Source organism: Chrysochloris asiatica, unplaced genomic scaffold, assembly GCF_000296735.1.
Source record: "Chrysochloris asiatica unplaced genomic scaffold, ChrAsi1.0 scaffold00002, whole genome shotgun sequence".
Lineage (NCBI taxonomy): Eukaryota > Metazoa > Chordata > Mammalia > Afrosoricida > Chrysochloridae > Chrysochloris > Chrysochloris asiatica.
This window is the reverse complement of record NW_006408520.1, coordinates 34,674,418-34,696,158: the sequence shown is the minus strand read 5'-3', so window position 1 is coordinate 34,696,158 and position 21,741 is coordinate 34,674,418. Positions and strand designations below refer to the sequence as shown.

The 21,741-nt window shown below is 35.4% G+C and overlaps 1 protein-coding gene across 4 annotated transcripts in view; it reads left to right on the top strand.

Annotated features, from left to right (window-relative positions):
- Positions 1–21,741, top strand: part of PRKACB (protein kinase, cAMP-dependent, catalytic, beta) — a 159,822-nt gene that overhangs the window by 65,773 nt on the left and 72,308 nt on the right. For 2 of the 4 annotated variants that reach the window (XM_006831008.1, XM_006831006.1), the window contains exon 1: positions 17,588–17,622. The exons of 1 other annotated variant lie outside the window; for it this stretch is intronic. In XM_006831008.1, coding sequence (XP_006831071.1) covers positions 17,613–17,622 — 10 coding nt within the window. In that variant the 5' untranslated portion in view covers positions 17,588–17,612. Of the gene's footprint in view, positions 1–732; positions 964–17,587; positions 17,623–21,741 lie in introns of those variants that run through there. One more of the 4 variants, XM_006831005.1, reaches the window with a different exon arrangement.

The following is a 21,741-nucleotide window of genomic DNA, read 5'->3' as shown; positions in this document are numbered from 1 at the left end:
TCATCCAAACTGAAATTTCTTGCTATGACTGATTTTAAATCCTAAATAATTTGTTCCAAAATCTTAGAATTTTAAAATATACCTTTGATAGTCACTTGTCAGCAGATTATAAATTTGATAAGCAATACTGACATACTTTCTGTAGTCTTGTAACATGTAGTTCCTTTTTTTTTTTTTTTTAAGCTCCAGTTCAGACTTTTTTAGTTGTGTCACATGATTTGAAATTTTATTTTGTGAGATGTTTGTCATGTCTATTCCACATCAGTTTCAATAAAAACTTAAAGCTGACAGGGATGCCTAAAATCTGAATATTAGCTGATTTCCTAGAAAAAGAAAAACCTTTCTTTTGAACATGTTATATTTAAAAGATGATCTGGCCCTTAATTGCTGTAGGGTTGTAAAACATGTTTAACTACTTTTTTTTTTTGGTATTTAGCCTACAGCCTACTATAGGTTTAAGGCTTTATACGTCATTCTTTCATTGACATGTAGATTAATATTAAAACAATTACAGACATTGTTTTGTTTTATACATTTAGGCAGATAATTGCACGTTTTTAAAATCATTATCTCTAGTTGAGATGAAAAGAGTTTGCTAAGAAAAACTTAGTAATATGCTGCTTTATATTAGCAGGAAACAGAACAGCATAGTGATTTGAATACCATGCAAACAGGAAGTTTGACACATGCGTAGCTCTTAGCTTCTGTGTAAGAAGTTTTTGAGCTCCTACTGGAAATATTTTCAGTTACTTAAAGTAGAGTGTAAACGCACATGAATGGCAGCTTATAGAGAACTACCTTGTAACCAGTGTACAGGTACAAGTACTGCTCTTCAGAAACTGGAAGGTTTTGCTAGCCGGTTATTTCATAGACATTCTAAAGGTGCTGCACATGATCAGAAAACAGCTTTGGAAAATGACAGCCTTCATTTTCCTGAACAGACTGCCTTATGGGACAGATCAAGTAAGTTTTCTATTTTTTTAAAGTGATACATTATAATTAGCAACTAAACAGTAATCCCAAGTTTTAGAATCAAAGATAAAGACCATGTTTTGTTTGCAAGATGTAGTTGAAAGAATAACTTTCAAGTTTATTATAAGTTAAGCTGAATCATGTAGATAATTTTTTCCTTTTATTTATGAAAAAGTTGATTATGAGTTGGAAGATTTTCTTCAAAATTCTTAGAGTATGTTAATTTGTTTGGTCTTATATAAAAATGAAATGCTTAAATTTTAGAAATGATGTTCAGTTTACTTGAATTTATAAACCTCAAAAGAGTCAAGATTAGGTTACTATCTTTTATTTTTGAATTCACATATGAAAGTTTAACAAGCAGAGTTATAAAAATAAAATCGTAGTTTGATTATTCTATATGAAATCTCGCATTTATAACATGAATATAAAATGTTTCATAATTATATTTTAGGTAATGTAATTTATAATTATGGCTAAAAGGAAACATGAGTTGTTTATGCATGTATCACATATTTCTCAGCATGTTAAAATGTTTGGAAATACTGCTTTGCTGAAATGGGGATATGAAGCCATCTGTGGTGATAATGCACTTTAAAAGATAGATTTCACATGTTCACAATGCCAGTGCTTCCATTCCACATTTCACCTTGAACCCTCCTCAAGGTATTTTTGTCACTCTGATTAAAGGAACAATAGAATTACCCTTGATACTCTTGCCCTTTTTATTGTGTGTTTGATTATCAAATAGCACTAGGTTTTGCCTCTTTCATTTGTATATTCCTTAGCAGTTAAAGAAGATAACTCAGTTTAAAAAAAAAATAACAGTTTCAAAGTTTACTCTTTGTTTATTTAGCACATTAATAGTTCTGTGAACGCTATTTGAGTAATATTTTACTGCATTGGTTTTGGGTTTTTTTCCCTTCTTCAAGTTATTTTTGTGAGAAAATGAGTAAACATATTTGTACCAAAATTATCATGCTAAACATTTTTTATTATTTATAGTTAGTCCTTACTTTATTGCTTGCATTGACAGATGACAAGTTTCAGTATCTCCAAGTTAATGAACTATTAAATAGTGGATTAATAATATATTCTTAAAAGTTATCATGTAACAAAAGTTTGTTCTTCACACTGCTTCCCCTATTCTGTACAATTGCAGTTTCCTAATGCCTGGTGTGGTGTTGTGGGATAATGTGCTAGACTGCAAGGTCAGTTTGAACCACAAGGTCGGTGGTTCAAATTCACCAAGTGCTTCTCGAAAACCCTATACAAAGTTGCTATGAGTTGGAACCAACCCGACATCATTTATCAACAACAACTGATAAAATGCTGTTAACGTTTTTTCTTACTATAAAGTCACAAAATTGCATAAATAGAATCATTGTTCATAAGTAAAAATGTGTGCAAACCTTGTAACCCTTCAAATAATTGTGGTGGTTTTGTGTCATCAAGTCAGTTCTGACTCATAGCAAGCCTGTATAGGATTTTTTAAGTCTATAAATCTTTAAAGGTGTAGAAAACCTCATATTTATTCCATAGAGCAGCTGATAGGCCTGAACTGCTGACCTTTTGGTTCACAGTCCAATGCATATTCTACAGCACCACACCAGGAGTTCAATGATAGGCATATTATAGCTAATACTTAGAACCAAATCCATTAGGCAAATATTCTTTTACTTCCTTCCTCCTTTCATATCCCTAAAGTTTATAATAGATACTACAGTAATTTTGTGTATGTAAGGATAAGTATTGGTGTTTTGGTGGCTTGGTGATTAAGTCTTCACATGTTAACCAAAAGGTGGTGGTTTAGACCCAATAGATGCTTGTAGGAGAAAGATGTGGCAGTCAGCTTCTTTAAGGACTACAGCCATGGAAACCCTATGGGGCAGTTTTACTCTGTTCTGTAGGATTGCTGTCGGAGTCCTGGTATGGTGCTGTAAGTTAATGCGCTGGACTTCAAAATCGGTTTGAATCACAATGTCGGCGGTTCAAACTCACCAGCAGTTCCTTGGAAACCCTATATAGTGCTACTATGACTCAGAAGCAATCTTCGGCACTTACCAACAGCAACAGCATAGGGTTGCTGGAGTCCTGATGTGGCACTGTGGGATAATGCACTGCACTGCAAAGTTGGTTTGAACCACAAGATCAACAGTTCAAACCCATCAGCCGCTCCTTTGAAACCATGTATAGAGTCACTATGAGTCAGAATAGACCCTACAGCATTCAACAACAGCAAATGGAGTTGCTATGAGTTGGATTTAGACTTATTGGCAGTGGGTTTTGTTTTTTTATTGGTTTGGGGGAAGACAAGTATAGTAAGCATGGAGCTGTAGTTTCTTATGGTGGACTGTGTTGGTATAGAGGAGAAACCACTGATAGAATAAAAACAGAGGGATCCCATTATGTCACAATTTCAAAGTTTATTGTGATAACAGAAATTTTTATTCATCTGTAGCGTGAGATATGAAAGGGATTTTGACTATAAGAGGTCTGCACATAAACCACAATTTTCCAAGCTACTTAACACAGTCTACTTGTATGACTTGTTTGACAAGAAAAAGGAATGTAGTATCTCCTGATGATAAACACTCTCAGTATGCTTGTTCCAAAAGTGCTATTTTAGGAAACCCACTAAGGACAGAAACTGCGTGTAACTTAAAAAAAAAAAAAAATTAGGTTCATGAACTATTGAGTAAAGATTTATTACCAATTTAGGCAGATATGAAATACTAACAAGCATTAGTCCAAGGTTCTTCCTTTTTTAAGGGCAATATATATATATACATGAATCCTGGTGTGGTGCTGTAGGATAAGCACTCAGCCACAAGGTTGGTTTTATCTGCAAGGTCAGCGATTCAAATTCTCCAGCTGCTCCTAAGGCCTCCATGATTCGGAACCCACCCACTTGACACTTAACAATAACAACAATGTATATGGGAAGAGATACAGAATAAAGGTCAAACGTATAGTGGTTTGCAGGTACCTTTAATGTGTTTCATCATTAATACTAAATTAAATGACAGGAAATCTTGTTTCATAACAAATATTTAACAGTTGAGTCCATGTGCATGTAAATATAACATGTTCACATGAAAGTCAGGGAGCAATTCTGCTGTTTACTCTTACTTGCAAAGAATGGGAATTTGACATTCATTGAAATCTCTTTCTAGTGAATTATGGTTAGCTTTTAAATCTACACATGATTATAAATGTTGTGTTGATTTCTACAATGCTGAATTTGAGTGAAGCTTTGCAAACTTTACATGGTTGACTGTATACGGTAATGAATGTCCTACTCTAACATTTTAAGGACTAAATAAGTCAATACTATCCGACACTTGAGCCTCTCTTCCATGATTTATCAGGCTTTTTTTTTTCTTCTGGCAGACACAAATCCATATTAGTGAATTTTAAATTTAAATACTACCTTCTTCAAATGAAAATGTTTGTATATAGCTTTCTTCAAGTATGTAAGTGGTTATAATAGACAACTTTAACAAATAAGTTTTATCTTTCCTAAATTTGCTGCAGATTAATGTGCTGTACTACAAGGTCAGTTTGAATTGCAAGGTCTGTGGTTCAAGCTTACCAGTTGCTCCTCGGAAACCTTATGCAGGGTCACTATGAGTTGGAACTGAGTCAACGGCACTTAATAACAACAACAACGAGCTTATATACATGTCCTGGTGTGGTGTTGCAGGATAATGCACTTGACTGCAAGGTCAGTTTGAGCCACAGGGTGGAAGTTCAAACCTGTCAGCCACTCCTTGGAAACCCTATACAGGGTCATTATGAGTCAGAAGCAACTCGATGGCACTTAACAACAACAACAAACGTCATATACTGTTTAACTTCCAAAGTGTTTCTCTTAGCCTACCAAATCTGTGTCCTTTTCATTTTTAAGCTAGAAGACATTCCATGTTGTTATGTTCATACTTTTTCCATCTGTAACTATTCTGTAAACCTCTAAGTAGTAACTACTTTTTATTCCTTTTCAAAAGTTAGGAGTATTACTCTGGTAGTGTAGTGGTTATGAGTCAAGCTGCTGACCTCATGGTCAGCAGTTTGAAACTACCAGCTGTTCTGCAGGAGAAAGATGAAGCTTTCTGCTCCCATAAAGATTTACAGCCTCAGAAACCCTACAGAGGGTCGCTGTGAATCAGAACCGACTCCAGGGCACATACCCACCAACCACTGTATGGTAGTTAGTAAACAAGAGTCTGGGTAAAATAAGCTCTAGTTCTTATCCTCAAAAAGAAATATATCAACAGTACAATAATCAAAGAATAATGAATTAATGGCTTAAAAAATGCATATGTAGCTTATTGTGAGAACTTAGCATAAGGGAAATTAACCCTAAAGGCAAAAGGGGGACCTTCGAGAATATTGAACAATGAATACTACTTGGATATACAGAGAAGGAGGAGCAAGGTATTTAAAGAAAATAGCATGTACAACAATGTGAAAATTTGAAATTTACTTAAAAGTTATAGTAAAATAGTGTTTAGAATGGTCACTTGTGGATCTGATCTTTGAAAACTTTCTTTTAGATATTCAAATTTCAGACTATATTTAGAATACATAATTCAACTGCTAAAACCATGTGGAGGCCATGTCTGACTTCTCTGGGTTTAACAAGAGGAAAAGAGAATCAAACTCAAAATCAGCCCAAGGCCAATTCCTATGAAGTGGAGGTCAGACATGCCACTACCCTTTTGTTGTTGTTAACTGCTGTTGGGTCGATTCCAACTCATAGTGACTCTATATAGGGTTTGTGAGGAGCAGCTGGTGAGGTTGAACTGCCGAGATTACGGCTAGCAGTGCAGTGCTTATCCTACAGCGCCACACTAGGACTCCATGACATGCCTCCACCTTACAAACTTCTTTATTTTGACACCAGCCAGCCCTCTCACAGCACTCTGTTTCACATCTGGGTTTGACAATCCATTGCAATGGCCACTCAGAACTCCATGATGCTCACGATTATGGGATTTACTAGGGCAGTGAACAGGTTACAATTGAGGATCAAAAACAACTCAGGATGCACTTTTCTAATCAGGAATACCTCTTCTCTGTAGTACTTCAGATACTCCTCACTCTTGTCTTTGACTTTTCAGCCTTATGGCCCCTTGGTAAATATTACAAAGCTCTTTTGCCAGTCTATGTTTGCCCAAAGGGCACATTGTACAAGTCAGTTTCCTTCCTGTTGGCACTAAGCTTTCCTCAGTCCATGGGTTTACAGCCCAAAGCTGCTTTGTCTCTTCATGCCACTGCCTCTCCCATTGCTGCTTTTCTAGTTAGGATCTCACACTCCACTTCTGCTCTTCCTTATTGGCGGTCCTGGATCCTCCATTCCTGCTTCTGAGATGGCTCCTTTTAAATCTAGTAGGGTGACAAAACTAATCAATCCCAGCCTTAAGAATCCTGTACACCTTATTTGCATGGTTCTGGTGTGGCAATGTAAGATAATGCACGGGACTGCAAGGTTAGTTTGAACTGCAAGGTCGATGGCTCAAACTACCAGCTTCTCCTTGGAAACCCTATAGAGGGTCACTATGAGTCCTGACTGATGGCATTTAGCAGTGACAATAGCAGCTTAATCAATTGGTAAGAATTAAGAAGACATTGGCTAGAAAAGTACTAGAACATCCTTTACTAAAGAATCCTGAAAAAAACTTAATTTTAACTTGTATAATATATAGATAGATGTTAACTTGTTTATTCTAATACAAGGAACTGTATATAACTGCTATCAATTTTTATTTGTGCTGGAGACTTAATTAGAATTAATGTGTTTAATAATACAGTGCTTGGCATGGAAACGAATAGATAATGGATTTCTTCTGTAATAGTAATGATTGTTCAATAGATTTCTTCTGCTTGGAATTTCCTTTCCGTATACTTCAATCATTTCTCCATTTATCATGATGTTATTTATTAGTCCAAGTGTGAAGATTTTTCTTCACTTGCAATGACATGCATTCCATACAAAAGACTCTAATCTTTAATCTTCATCAGTAAGTATTTTAAGTTATTTTCACTTCTAGCAAACAAGGTTGCATCATCTTCATATCACAGGTTGCTAGTGAATCTTCCTCCATTCCTGATGCCACATTCTTCATTTAATCTGCCTTCTCTGATTATTTGCTCAGCAAACAGATTGAATAAGCATGGTAAAAGGATACAACCATGATGAATGTTGTTGTTGTTAAGTGCTGTTGAGTTGCTTCCAACCCATAGTGACCCTGTATAAGGTTTCTGAGAAGCATCTGGTGAGCTTGAACTGCCTACCTTGCAATTCATATGGCTTTGCAGTCTGGCACATTAACCCACAAAGCCACACCAGGACTCCAACCATGATGAATATGTTTCCTTATTTTAAACTATTTCAGTATCCTCTTGTTCTTTTCAAATGACTACCTTTTGGTCTTATATAGGAATAACCATTCTTTGCAATTGTATCCATAGTTTGTCTTGATCCACATAGTCAAAAGCCTGTACATAAGCAGTAAAGCACAAGTAAACATCCTTCTGGTAAGATCTGTCTGACATCTGGCATGGAGAGATAGAGTAGTTGAGGACTTTAGACTCATGGAAAGAGAAAGGCTGTGTGTTGGCATCCAAGAGGCAGGCTTGCAGAATGTGCCCTTTGGTAGTTTAAATGCATATATATTTCTAAGAGTTTTGTGTACATTAAAAACAAACAAACAAACAAACAGGGACTAGGAGAAAATACTATTAAATGATGCATGGAGGGGATTGTAATCATTGCAATGAAACAAAATATGATAGGATGAGTGCAAAACCGAGGTTCTCCTATGTAAACATCACTCAATTCATACTAAAAGCTTGGAGGGAAAAAAAAATAAAAAAGATCTGACATCAGCATTGATATCCCTTGTTCCATATCCTCTTCTGAATCCTGCTTGAATTTCTTGCAGTTGCATGTCAATGAGTACAATCAGTTTTTAATTATCTTCAGCAAAATTTTACTTGCATATGATATTAATTATATTGTTCAATGATTTCCACTTTCCATTGGGTCACCTCTCTTTTGAGTTGGCACAAAGATGGATCTCTTCTAATTCAGTGGTCAGGTAGCTGTCTTCCACAATTCTTGGCATAGATGAGTGAGCACCTCCAGTACTGCCTCAGCTTGCTCAAAGGTTTCAATTTGTATTCTGTCAATTCCTGGAGCCTTGTATTTTACCAGTGCCTTCACTGTGACTTCGACTCCTTGATTCATTGCCATCAGTTCTTGATCATACGCTATCTCTTGAAGTGGTTGAACATGGACCAATTTTTTTTTTTTTTTTTGGCACAGTGACTGTGTATTCCTTCCATCTTTGCTTCTTTCTGAATCATTCAAAATTTTCCTTGTGTTGTTGTTGTTGTTAGATGATATCAAGTCAGTTCTGACTTGTAGTGACCCAATGCACAACAGATCAAAACACTCCCTGGTCTTGTGCCATCCTCAATATTGTTTCTATGACTGAGCCCACTGCTCCTGACACTGTGTCAATCTTTCTTCTTGGGGGTCTTCCTCCTTTTCACTTTACCAAACATTATGTCCTTCTTGGCAAAGTGGCAGTATCAATGGGCTCAAGCATGGCAATGACAGTGAAGGTGGACAAGGATCGCACACTGTTTCGTTCTGCTGTGCATAAGGTCACTATGAGTTGGTACCGACTCGATGGCACTTAACAACAACAACAACAACAATGTCCTTCTCCAGTGACTAGTCCTCCTAATGACATGTCTGATGTAAGTTTTGCCTGACTTCTAAGGACCATTCTGGATTGGCTGTACTTCTTTCAACACAGATTTTGCCCATGGAGTACTTCAATATTGCAAGTCTAATTTTGAATTTTTTCTTCAGTTCTTTCAGCTTGAACAGTGCTGTGCATGTTCTTCCCTTTTGATCTTCTAACTACAGGTATTTGCATATTTCATTATAATACTTGACTTTGTCTTCTCAAACTGCCCTTTGAAATTTTCTGGTCAGCTCTTTTACTTCCTCATTTCTTCCATTTGCTTTAGCTTCTCTATGCATTAGACCACAAGGTCGGTTTGAACCTCAAGGTCAATGATTCACACTCACCAACTGCTCCTCAGAAAGCCTATACTGGGTCACTATGAATTGAATCCTACTCGACCTGCACTTAAAAACACCAACATGCTAAAGAGCTAGTTTCAGAGTCTCTTCTGAAATCCATTTTTGTCTTTTCTCTCTTCCCTGTCTTCATAGTGAACTTTTGCTTTCTCCATGTATGATGTTTTTTATGTCATCCCACAACCCTTGTGGCCTTTGGCAAGTAGTGTTTAACGTATCAAATCTGTTCATAAGGTGTTCTCTAAGTTCAGGTGGATATACTCAAGATCATATTTTGACTTCTGTGGACTTGTTTTCATTTTCTTCAGCTTTAGCCTGAACTTACATATGAGCTATTGATGATGTGTCCACCATCTGCTCCTGGTCTTGTTTTGGCTGATGATATGAATTTTTCCACCATCTCTTCCCACAGATGTAGTTAGTTTGTTTCCTGTGCAATCTATCTGGTGAGGTCCATGTATATAGTCACCTTCTGGTTAAAAAAACAAACAAAACAAGAAGCATATGCAATGAATAAGTCTTGCAAAATTCTGTCATGCTATCTCCAGCATCCGTTCTGTCATCAGGACCATATTTTATAACTGCAGATCTTCTTTGTTTCCAACCTTTGCATTCCAATCAACAATAATTAGCAATATATCTTGATTGCATGTTTGATCAGCTTTAGACTGAAAAGTTGGTAGAATTCTTCAAATTCAACATTACTGACTTTAGTGGTTGGTGTGTAAATATGTATAATAGTGGTAGTAACTGGTCATCCTTATAAACATAAGGATATTATCTTATGAGAGACAGCATTGTACTTCAAAATAGATGTTGAAATATTCTTTTTGATGATCAATACAACAACAACAACATTGGTATTCCTCTTAAATTTGTCATTCCTTGGCATAGTAAACCATATGATTGTCTGATTCAAAATGGCCAATAGCAGTTGATTTCAGCTCACTAATGTCTAAGCTTTCAATTTTTATGTGTTCTATTTCATTTAGAAAATTTACAGTTTTCTTAGATTCATGCAGTTCATTATCCAATTTTAAATAATGTTTCTTCTCACTTTTTCTTTTGCCTAATCAATAAATGAAGGTCCAAAACGCTATGCTCCATTCATGTCATAATAGCCAACTCCACTTTGAGGAGGTGCTTTTCCCCAGTCATATTTTAAGTAACTTCCAACCTGAGGGGCTTACCTTCCTGTACTACATCTGACGATATTCTGGTGCTGTTCATAATATTCTCATCTTCCAGCACTATAGGGAAATGTCTTGTTGATTCCCATACTGTTTTCAGTGGCTAACCATTCATAAGTAGTCTGCCTCTCTTTCTTCCTAATCTTAGTTTGGAAACTGCTGAAACCTGTCCACCATGTTTAACTCTACTAGTATTTTAAGTACCTGTGGCATAGCTTTCAGCATCACCACACCATGCAAGCAACAATTTTTCCCACAGACAAATGGTGGGAAAAAGTTGGCAGAAGTGTTCAAATTTGCACCTCAACATAAAGAAAACAAAAATCCTCACAACTGAACTAATAACTTCATAATAAACAGAGAAAAGATTGAAGTTGTCAAAAACTTCATTTTGCTAGTGTCTACAATCCATGCCTTTGGAAGCACCAGTCAAGAAATAAACTATTATATTGCATTAGACAATTGTGTGCAAAAGACCTCTATAAAGTGCTCAAGAGCAAAGATATCAGTTTGAAGACTGTGGTGCCCCTGATACAAGCCATGATATTTTCAATCACGTCATATGCATGTGAAAGTTAGACAGTGAGTAAGAAGACCATAGAAGAATTGATATATTTAAATTATGGTTTTGGTGACGAACAAACAAGTCTTGGAAGAAATTAATCCAGAATGCTCCCCAGATGCAAGAATGTCTTTTCAGACATGTTACCAGGAGGGATCATTCCCTGGAGAAGAACATCATATTTGGTAAAGTGGAAGGTCAGCAAAAGTGGAAGACCACACATACACACAACAAAATGGATTTACACAATGGTAGCAAAACTGTGGTCAAACGTATCGATAATTGTGAGAATGGTGTGGGCCAGACAGTATTTTGTTCTGATGTGCATAGTGTCATTGTGCATAATAGGGTTGCTATGAGCTGCGGCCCTCTTGACAGTACCTAACAGCAACAGTATTATACTACTGTTGTTGTTGTTGTTGTTGTTGTTATTCAGTGCTGTTGAGTCAGTTCCAACTCATAGCAACCCTGTATAGGGTCTCTGAGGAGTGGCTGGTGAGCTTGAACCGCTGACATTGCAGTTAAATGACTTTACAGTCCAGGATAAAAGACTCCTACTAGTATTATACTACTAGTATTATATTATTCATTATTAAATTAACTCCTCCCTGTGTGATTTTGAATGCTTCAGTAGTATAGAATATGTCTGGTTTATTTGGATACCACATGAAGGACTGTGCAGTTTTCCAAAGAAAACATTTATCATGTGTTATTTGCATAAATATATAGTTCCTATCATAGTTTAACAAACGGAAGCATAATGATAAGTAACCTTCTTGAAAGGGGCACTGATGGTACAGTGGTTAAGCACTCAGCTACCAATTGAAAAAAATACTAGTGTGGTACTGTAGGAAAAGCACTGAACTGTTCACTGCAAGGTTGGTGGTTCAAACCCACCAGCTGCTCCTCAGAAACCCTATACAGGGTTGCCAAGAGTCAGACACTGTGACAGCAGTTAATACCACCCCCACCCCCACCAATGGAAAGATTGATTGTTTGACCTCACCTAGTGGCTGCTCTGGAGAAAGAACTAGTTACTATCTGCTTGAGTAAAGATTATAGTCCAGAAAACCACATGGGACAGTTCTGCTTTGTCACCTGGGGTCACTATGAGTTGAAAATCAACTGGCACCTAACAACAGCAACAACAAATCTCTTAAGGTTACTGAATAAGTAAAATTTAATGATAGGTAGTCTGTAAAGAAAACAAAAATCCTCACCACTGAACCAATAAACAACATTCTTATCAACGGAGAAAAGATTGAAGTTGTCAAGGACTTCATTTCTTCTTGGATCAACTATCAACATGCACGGAAGCAGCAGTCAGGAAATCAAATGACGTATTGCATTAGGCAAATCTGCTGCAGAAGACCTTTTTTAAAGTGTTGAAGAGCAAAGATGTCAGCTTGAGGACTAAGGTGCGCCTGACCCAAGCCATTTTCAATAACCTCATATGCATGTGAAAGCTGGACAGTGAATAAGGAAGACGGTAGAAGAATTGATGTTTTTGAGTTATGGTGTTGGAAGGGAGTATTGAAGGTACCATGGGCTGCCAAAAGAACCAATAGATCTGTTTTGGAAGAAGTGCAGCCATAGTGCTCCTTGGAGGCCAGGATGGCCAAACTTCTTCTTTCATACTTCGGACATATTATTAGGAGCGATCAGTCGCTGGAGAAGGATATCATGTTTGGTAAGGTGGAGAGTCAGAGAAAAACAGGAAGACCCCCAACGAGATGGATTGGCCAAGTGGCAGCATCAATGGACTGAAGCGTGGCAACAGTAGTGAGGTTGGCCCAGGATCGGGCATTGTTTCTTTCTGCTGTGCATAAGGTCGCTATAGGTTGGTACCAACTCAATGGCACCAAATAACAACAAGTCTGACTCCAAAGCCCATGCTCTTAGTCATTATTCTATGAAATCTTTTTATGTGTGTGTAAAAACAAACAATAAACAGGATCTTGGCTCTTATAGCACAGATTTTTGGCCAAAGTTTCCTGATATATACAGAAAGAGACTGAGTGCATTATTATGAGCATCCAGAAGACCAACATGTCAAAAGCAAGGCAATAAATTGACTCTGGAAATAGGAATTTTCTGAAGGAAAATGTTTAACTCGCAAGTCCTAAAAAAAAAGTCTGTTTACTTTGGTGGAGTCCTGGTGTGGTGCTGTAGGATAAACACTGAATTTCTAACCACAATGTCAGTAGTTCAAACATATTAGTTGCTCCCCAGAAGCCTTATACAGGGTCACTATGAGTTGAAACTGACTCTGTGGCACTTAACAACAGTAACAATTAACTTTGGTGTCTGGTTGCATAACAAGAATGGTCTATTTGGGATGCAAATAAGGTCTTAGTTTAAAAAATATTCAAATTAATCATTGACACATTATTTAAATATTAAAATTTCTCATTCATGTTTGATTGGAACTGACTAAACAGCACTTAACAACAATAATTCAGACTTCCTATTTCTTCAAGTGAATTTTGGTAACATATCTTTCTAGGTATTTGCCCATTGCACCTAAATTTCTGATATAGTTGATATAAAGTTACTTACAGTGCAGAGTTGCTCTGTAGGATAAGCACTGGGCTACTGACTACAAGGTCAGTGCTTCTGGCCCACCAGGTGCTACGAGGGAGAAAGATGGGCCTTTCTACTCTTGAGAGGATTTGCAGCCTCAAAAACACTACATCTGGAAACAACTCAACAGCACTTAACAATAACAACAACAACAACAAATTTATTTATTTGTATTATTATTTTTTTTTAATTTAGAGTCAGATATGTCTTTCTTTTTCATTCTTGATTTTGGTAGTGTCTTCTTTTTTTGTTTTGTTTTGTTTTATGGTTATCTAGCTCAGTATAAATGGATAAAAGACTGAAGTTGTCAATGACTTCATTTTGCTTGTATTAACAACCATCATGGAAGCAGTAGTCAAGAAATCTGCTGCACAAGACCTCTTTAAAATATCGAAGAGCAAAGATGTTAGTTTTTGGACTAAAGTGCGCCTGACGCAAGTCTGCTGCACAAGACCTCTTTAAAATATCGAAGAGCAAAGATGTTAGTTTTTGGACTAAAGTGCGCCTGACGCAAGTCATGGTATTTTCAATAACCTCATATGCATGCAAATGCTGGATAGTGAATAAGGAAGACTGTAGAAAAATTGATACATTTGAATTATGGCGTTGGAGGAGAATTTTTACAGAATATGGGCTGCCAAAAGAACAGATCTGTGTTGGCAGAAGTACAGCCAGAGTGCTCCTCTGGAAGCCAGGATGTCCAGACTTCATCCTTCATCCTTTAGACATATTGATAGGAGGGACGAGTATCTGGAGAAGGAAGGAGATCATGTTTGGTAAAGTGGAGGATTGGAGAAAAAGAGAAAACCTCTCAACGAGATGTGTTGACACAATGGCAGCATCCATGGGCTCAAACGTAGCAAGGACTGTGATGTTGGACTAGGATTAGACCGTGTTTCATTCTGCTGTACATAGGGTCACTACGAATCAGTACCGGCTCGATGGCACCTAATTACAACAGACTCAAGGTTTACCAATAAAGACTTTTGATCTCATTCATTTTCTCTGTTGTTTTCCTATTTTGTATTCCACTGAACCCTGCTCTGAAACTCTGATAGTTTCTTTCTTTGTTTTAATAAAGGTACTTAAAGCTATGAATTTCTCTTTTAGCACTCCTTTATCTATATCTCATAAATTTTGATATGTTGTGTTTTGTTTTTTTCCTCAAAAAACAAAATTTCCCTTGGCAATTCTTTGTGGTTTAGATACCTAATTATTTGAAGATTTCCAAATTTTTTTTTGTTATTGATTACTAATTTAGTTATTTTCTGATCAGAGAACATAGTTCCAGTGTTTTTCATTCCTTTCAAATTAAATAGGATTTATTAGCATAGTAGATTACCCATTGAGCTGCTAACTGCAAGGTCAGCAGTTCCAACCCACCAGCTCCTCTGGGGGAGAAAGATGAAGTTTTCTGCTGCTCCTGTTAACATTTGGAAATCCTATACGGGATCATTATGAGTTGGAACTGACTTGATGACACACTGTCAGTCAATCAGTTATATTGCCTATCAAATAGTTAATATTGAGAATTTCCATGTGTGCTGCAAAAGAATGTTATGCTGATACTGGATAATGTGTTTTGTAAATATCAGGTTTTCTTTGAAGGTGGTATTTAAGTTATCTCTATCCTTGCTAGAGTCTTGGTGCAGTGCTGTAGAATAAGCACCGGACTGCTAGCAACAAGGTCAGTGGGTCAAACCCACCAGTTATTCCTTGGAAATTCTATACAGTGTCATTATGAGTTGGAACCAACTCGACAGCACTTAACAACAATAATATCTTTGCTGATTTTTTTGTCCGTGCTTTCTATTGATTATTGGCATTAGTATAGTGAAAGCTCCAGTTATAATTGCTGAATTTTGTATTTCAGTCCACCCACAATAGAAAGACCTGGCAATCTTATTTTTAACAAAATCAATTATTGAAAACCCAGTGACGTGCACTTCTATTCTGACATACATGGGTAGCCATGAGTTGGAAATAATTTAGCAGCAGCTAGCTAGTTGGTTGTTTAGTTCATATACATTTCTGATTGTAAGTCTTTCAGATGTATTGGTCCTGTTTTTAGTATGAAGTATCTTTTTTTGTCTCTAGTAAAATTTCTTATCCTAAACTCTATTTTGTTTGCTATTAATATAGGCACTTGGTCTGCTTTACAGTTTACATGTTTGTGTGGTATATCTTTTTACCTCTATTTAATTTCAACCTATATATGTCTTTGAATTTAAAATCTTCTCTCTTATAGACAGCATGTACTTGGAACTTGGTGTTTGTCAATCTAACAATCTCTGCCTTTTGAAAATTTTTTTCCATTCATATGTGATATAATTAGTGACATAATTAAAGTTACATTATCCATTATACTGTCTGTTTTCTTTGTATCTCAAGACTTTCATTGTTGTTTTTGTACCTTTTTCCTCCTCTACTAATATTTTTATATGTTAAATAATCATTTAGAGACTACCATTTTAATTTCTCTTGATTTTTAAACTAAATTTTAAAAATTATTTACTTAGTAGTTGTGTAAGAGTTATAATTTTCATTCTAACTTATCACAATTTATTTAGGTAATTATATGGATGTTGTTGTTAAGTTCCGTCATGTCAGTTCTGACTCATAGCAACCCTGTATAGGGTTTCCAGGGAGCAACTGATAGTTTGAATCACCAACCTTGTGGTTCAGTGCTTTATCCCACAGCACCACAATAACACTGACTTATTCTAGTAAATTAAGGAGCTCTGGTAGCGTAGTGGTTACGAATCGGGCTGCTAACTTCAAGGTCAGCCGTTCGAAACTACCAGCTGTTCTGCGGGAGAAAGGCGTTCTGCTCCCGTACAAATTTACAGCATCAGAAACCCTGTGCAAGGTCACTATGAGTAGGAACCGACTCCATGGTACTTAACAACAACATTCTAGCTACTTGGATTCAATATAGCTCCAGTTCATCTCCAGCTTCACATTATCACATATCTATATATGTGGCGCTGTAGGCTAATGCGTCATACTGCAAAATCATTTGAACTGCAAGGTCTGTGGTTCAAGCTCACCAGCTGCTCCTTGGAAACCCTGTACAGAGTCGCTATGGGTCGGAATCAACTCGACAGCACTTAACAACAAACTACAAATATACAAATCCAACAACGCAATGTAATAATTATTGTTTTATGTGGTTTTAAATCTTAAATAAGTTCAGAGGAGAAAAAAAAATTACACTTATACAGTTGTTTTGTTGTTAAGTGTTGTGGTGTCAGTTCCGACCCATAGCAACCCTGAACAGGGTTTTCAAGGCTGTAAATCTTTACGGGAGCAGAAAGCCTTACTTATTTACCATTTACAGTATATTTCATTAGTTAATGTGGATTGGTGTTATTTTCTGGTGTCATTTAGTTTCTACCTGAAGAGCTTGATTTAATATTATTGCTAAAAACAAATTACTTTTGTCTGCAGGTTTTCTTGAATAAATGATTCTCTATTTCTTGATAATGGTTGCTCAGTTTTTAGAACCATGAAATTGTTGGTTTTGACAGTGTTATTCAGTTTTTGTTGTTTATTGGGGAAAGTATTTGCTGACTTAATCACTCTGTTATCACCAGAAATCCTGCCCCACCTGGCAACTTTTAAATGACAACTTCTCTTGCTGAACTTCCACTAAACTAGGCATCCTTTTATCATTTGATTCAAATTTTGCCTCTCTGGGGCCAGAACAGTTTGTTTACTCTATTATTGTTCAGTCTATCCACCTTGATAGACAATCTGTCATCTTAATCCTATTTGGATACAAGGAGTTTACACGTTAGCAATAATTGCCAGTATGTTTATGTATGTATGTATGTATGTATATATATATATATATATAATGCTGACTTTAATTAAGTTTAAAAATAGGTAATAATATGGATTGTGCTATACCATTATTAATGCAGGTATATTTAGTATTCTATTTCATTTCTTCCATAAAACAGAATGTTTAAATGGTTAACATTTGCACTGCAGTATAGCTTTCTGGCTCATGAAAAATGAAAGCTATCAGCAATCTGGGCAATAAGATTCATCGCCAATAGTCACTAGCAACAGCACACAGCATTTTAATATCAGTGAGGTCCACAGCTAGCAGTAAGAGCTGGTGTAATTGAAAGACGTTTAGGTGCAATCATTCTGTTGTTTGTTCCTTGCCAGCTTCAACATGGGATTGTGTGAGTATTTGAAGAAAACAGCAATTTTTTTATATCTATGAAATATGAGAAAAGGGTAAATGAGTGCTTAAATTTAAGGAACGTGGTAATTTTTAAGTCATGTGGCTCTCAAATATAAATGTATTTTGTCTTGGTTGATAAAGCTTTAGAAAAGCTAGTCCTTGGTTACAAGAGAACCGATAATTCTGGTCTAATGTTGCCGTGGTAACAACTCATGCTGATATAATTGAGAACATTTTATACATCCTGGTTCGAACATTTTCTCCCTGCCATTTTGAGTTGTTCTAGTGGTATATGAAGGAGGCAAGGACAACTAGCTTGAAAGAAATTAATAAGAAACCTAGTTTTATATATATTTTGGTATTAGTCTAATGTTTACTAGTGACATCTCCTGCTGGACAGTTGTGCTTTGCTACTAAGGGTTGTTTTTTAGTTATTGTTGTTTTGTTTTTTAACAAAAGAAAGCTCTTTTCATTTTCTGTGTGCTGCATGTTCCAGTGTATGTGTTTACACCATCGGTTCTTCTACCTCTAGAGATTAGCATAACTCCCTTTGCTGTTGGATTGTTGTTTTGAACAATATGTTTTGGAAAGGTTGGTTTTCATCATGAGTGGTAAGTATGCTCTTGGAGATTTTAAAGCTCTTTATTTTAAATATATATATTTAACTGTAAGAGGAAAAGCATTCTTTAAAAGGGATAGTTATAAAGGTAAGACTACAGTGAGTTACATTTTGTGTTGATGATTTTGCAGCTAGTTATTACAGTAAATTGCTTCTAAAAACCATTAAGAACTGTAAATAATTAATGCTACCAATAATAGTTAATAGCAGTAATTAGTTTCTAATTTTCTGTATGGTTTGATTTATTGCATTTATTAGGTTTTGTTGTTATTAATTGTGTTATAAATTAATGAGTAAAAGACTCATCATGATTGAAGATTTTTTAGTGTCTGGTCCTGATGATGATTAGTTTAACTTTCATTTGATTAGCTTTGTCATCCTAACAATTGTTATTTTTAGCTCTTTCTCATTATAAAAAAAGAATCCTGAAAACAATATGATGTCAAAATTGTGTAGATTTGTTGGCTGCTTTAACTAAAATGAAATGAAAAATAGGGATTTAATGAAGAAGTAAATAAAATATGTGCATTTTGGTTTTTGAGGCTTTGTTAAGATTTTGAGAAATTTTTAGAGGTAGTAATTTACTAGAGAAGTGTATTTGTGATCATTTTTATTATAATAAGATTTAATTTTTCTAAGCATTTTCAACAATTTTTTTTTTGAGAAAATGTACTACAGCATATACTGCAGTTTATCATAGGATGATCTGTTCACTTTAAGTGAAACCTGTAGCTAAAAATAGATATCCTGTTGATAGAGTGAGAAATGTTTACTGAGCATAATTCATTAGCACATTTGCTTAACTAAAACAGTAGACATTTTATAAATTATACTTTTATTCAGATTGTATTTTAGGAAAAGTGTTGTGATGTTTTCTCAATTAATATTATAATCCTATAATGTACACTAAAAAAAATTTAGCAGTTAGAATTTAGAACCCTAAAGAGAAGGATTTTTGTTGTATAATGACAGAATACAAAATAGTAGATGAATCATTTCTTCTATAACTGGAGGTATCTCATTATCACTTACTGAAAAATAAATCTTTTTATTCTGCTGCTGTATAACATTATCCTCTTCAACTCTGTTAGATATTTGATTGTAGAATATTGGGCTACAGAGGGATATTTTACATGTAATATATTAAGACTTAACCAGAATGTAATTTATTGAGTAGATAAATTTTGATGGTCTAGTGTTTTAAATTTGGATTAATTTTACAAAATGAATGTATTAGCATTCCTTTGGCATTTCCTTGAGTATTAAAATATTCAAAATATTTTTAATTGGTAGTTTTTTTTGGTTTGTTTGTTAATTATATTTAAAACATGAAATTTCATTGAATTGAGCCAATGTGTATTTTCTGTCTAAAAGTTTATCATATGGCATAGAACCTTTTGGTAATCCCTGTGGGATACTGAAGGTTTTGAAATAGGATGTGCTGCTTTTAGATAAAGAACATTATTACTACTTCTCTATCGCTTTATTTTTCTGTAATGTGTCTTCTACACATTATTATACAGATAGTGTTTTATATACTTGAGCCTATCAGTCTGCGTTTTTAGTTGTTTTCTACCCCAGGAATCCATAGTAACCACAGCTAGATATCCTGTTTTGTGTTTTTTTTTTTTTGTTTTTTTCAGAATTGTCTAATTTCAACTAATCTTATGTATGTTATAAATGGTTAAATGCCCTAGGCATTTCAAGATGTGGAAAATTACAAGTGAAATATGATTTTATTCATAAAAATAAGCAGATGCTAGGGTTTTTTTTGTTGTTAGTTTTTTTAACCTGAAGTCTTTCATTATACATATATACATATGATACATACAAGATCAGTGGCCTACATCTTTGGGTTTTTTGTATCTCTTTCAATAACATTCTCTGATCTAAACATACAACCGTACATATAGTTCCTTGCTATCTTTTTATATTTATATCCTTTATTATAATTCTGAAAAACAGCTGTGCTTCATCAGTGACTCAGTAGAGTTAAATGGTTATTTTTTATTCCTAAAGCAAACTTACAGATCATAATAATTTTTGTATTATTTTGAAATTATTTCTTTACGTGCTAATTTCCAATCTCTAAATTTTGAACTCCTGTGTTTTCAGTGTTCAAATATACTAATCAACCCATAAATCTTTGAGGAATAAATTACTTAAAGAATTCAATTTTTATATATTTGAATATTCTTACATTATCAATGAAAAGTACTAATTGTGTGGTTTAGTTAAGAAAACATGATAATCATAGTGATTGTTGTTCAGTGCCATCGTGTGGGCTCCTACTCATAGCAATCCTCTATAGGGTTTCCGAGGAACAGTTGGTAGGTTTGAACTGCCAATCTTGTTGTTAGTTGTCCAGTGCTTATCATACAGTGCCACACCAGGGCTCATGTTGTTGCTGTTGTTGTTAAAGTGCTGTCAAATTGGTCCCAACTCATAGTGACCCTATGTAAGGTTTCTGAGGAGTGGACTCGTAGTGCTTGCTTTTTTGATACTTTATAGTATCAAGTCAGAAAAAATAATTAAGAAATTAAGTTGTACCAATCACAGTTCTTTATCTTTCTAGGTTTTGTTTTTGTGGTTTTTTTTTTTTTTTTTTTGCCATTTTCAAAAAAGATTTTTAGTGTAAAAAGACCCTTTTCTTTCTTGGTCAGAATCATTCTTGTGATATTTTGCTATTGGTGAGCGCACAGTGTTTTAAGAGAAATACTAAAGGAATTCCTTCAAAAGTGTAACTGATATCCCTTTAAGTAGAAGTACTAGAAATCTATTCAAACTGTCTTAACAGAAAAGATACTTGTATTATGTATCTCATGGAGCTCAAGACAAAAAGTAGCATTGAGCTTTATCAAGGACTAGAGCTGGTTGTTGGAACGCTCACAAGAACCATGGCAGTGCCTTTCTCAGTTTTTCTCTCTGAGACCACATGTGAGTTTCACTCTACTTCTCTACCTTGTATCTATTCATTATCCTCATCATGTATAGAATAGGGTTCTTTGCTGCTTGTACAACATGAAACTTAGTCACCCCAGTTTTGGAGTTTATGTGTACTCCTACTTATGTGCTTATCAGAGTATAACTATCATCACTATATCAGAATCTCAGGTGAAATCTCAGATTGGCCCAGCTATAGTTGAGGACAAATCTCAGAAGAAGGCATTAACATACTATGAATTATAGAAAAATTATATAATTGCGCACAAGCACTTAAGTCGTTCGCCTTTTTAGATATTGACTGAAATGGTTATAAGAACATAAAACTGAGAAAACAGTTCATTAGTCCTAGAATTAAGTAAGGATAAGAAAGATGAGGCTTTCTACTCCCGTAAAGATTTACACCCTCGGAAACCCTGTACAGGGTCGCTATGGGTCAGAACCGACTCGATGGCACTTAACAACAACAACAACTCTCCTTTGGCATCTACTCTCCTCTAGTAGCGTCAGCAGTTCGAAACTGCCAGCTGTTCCGCGGGAAAAATATGAGGCTTT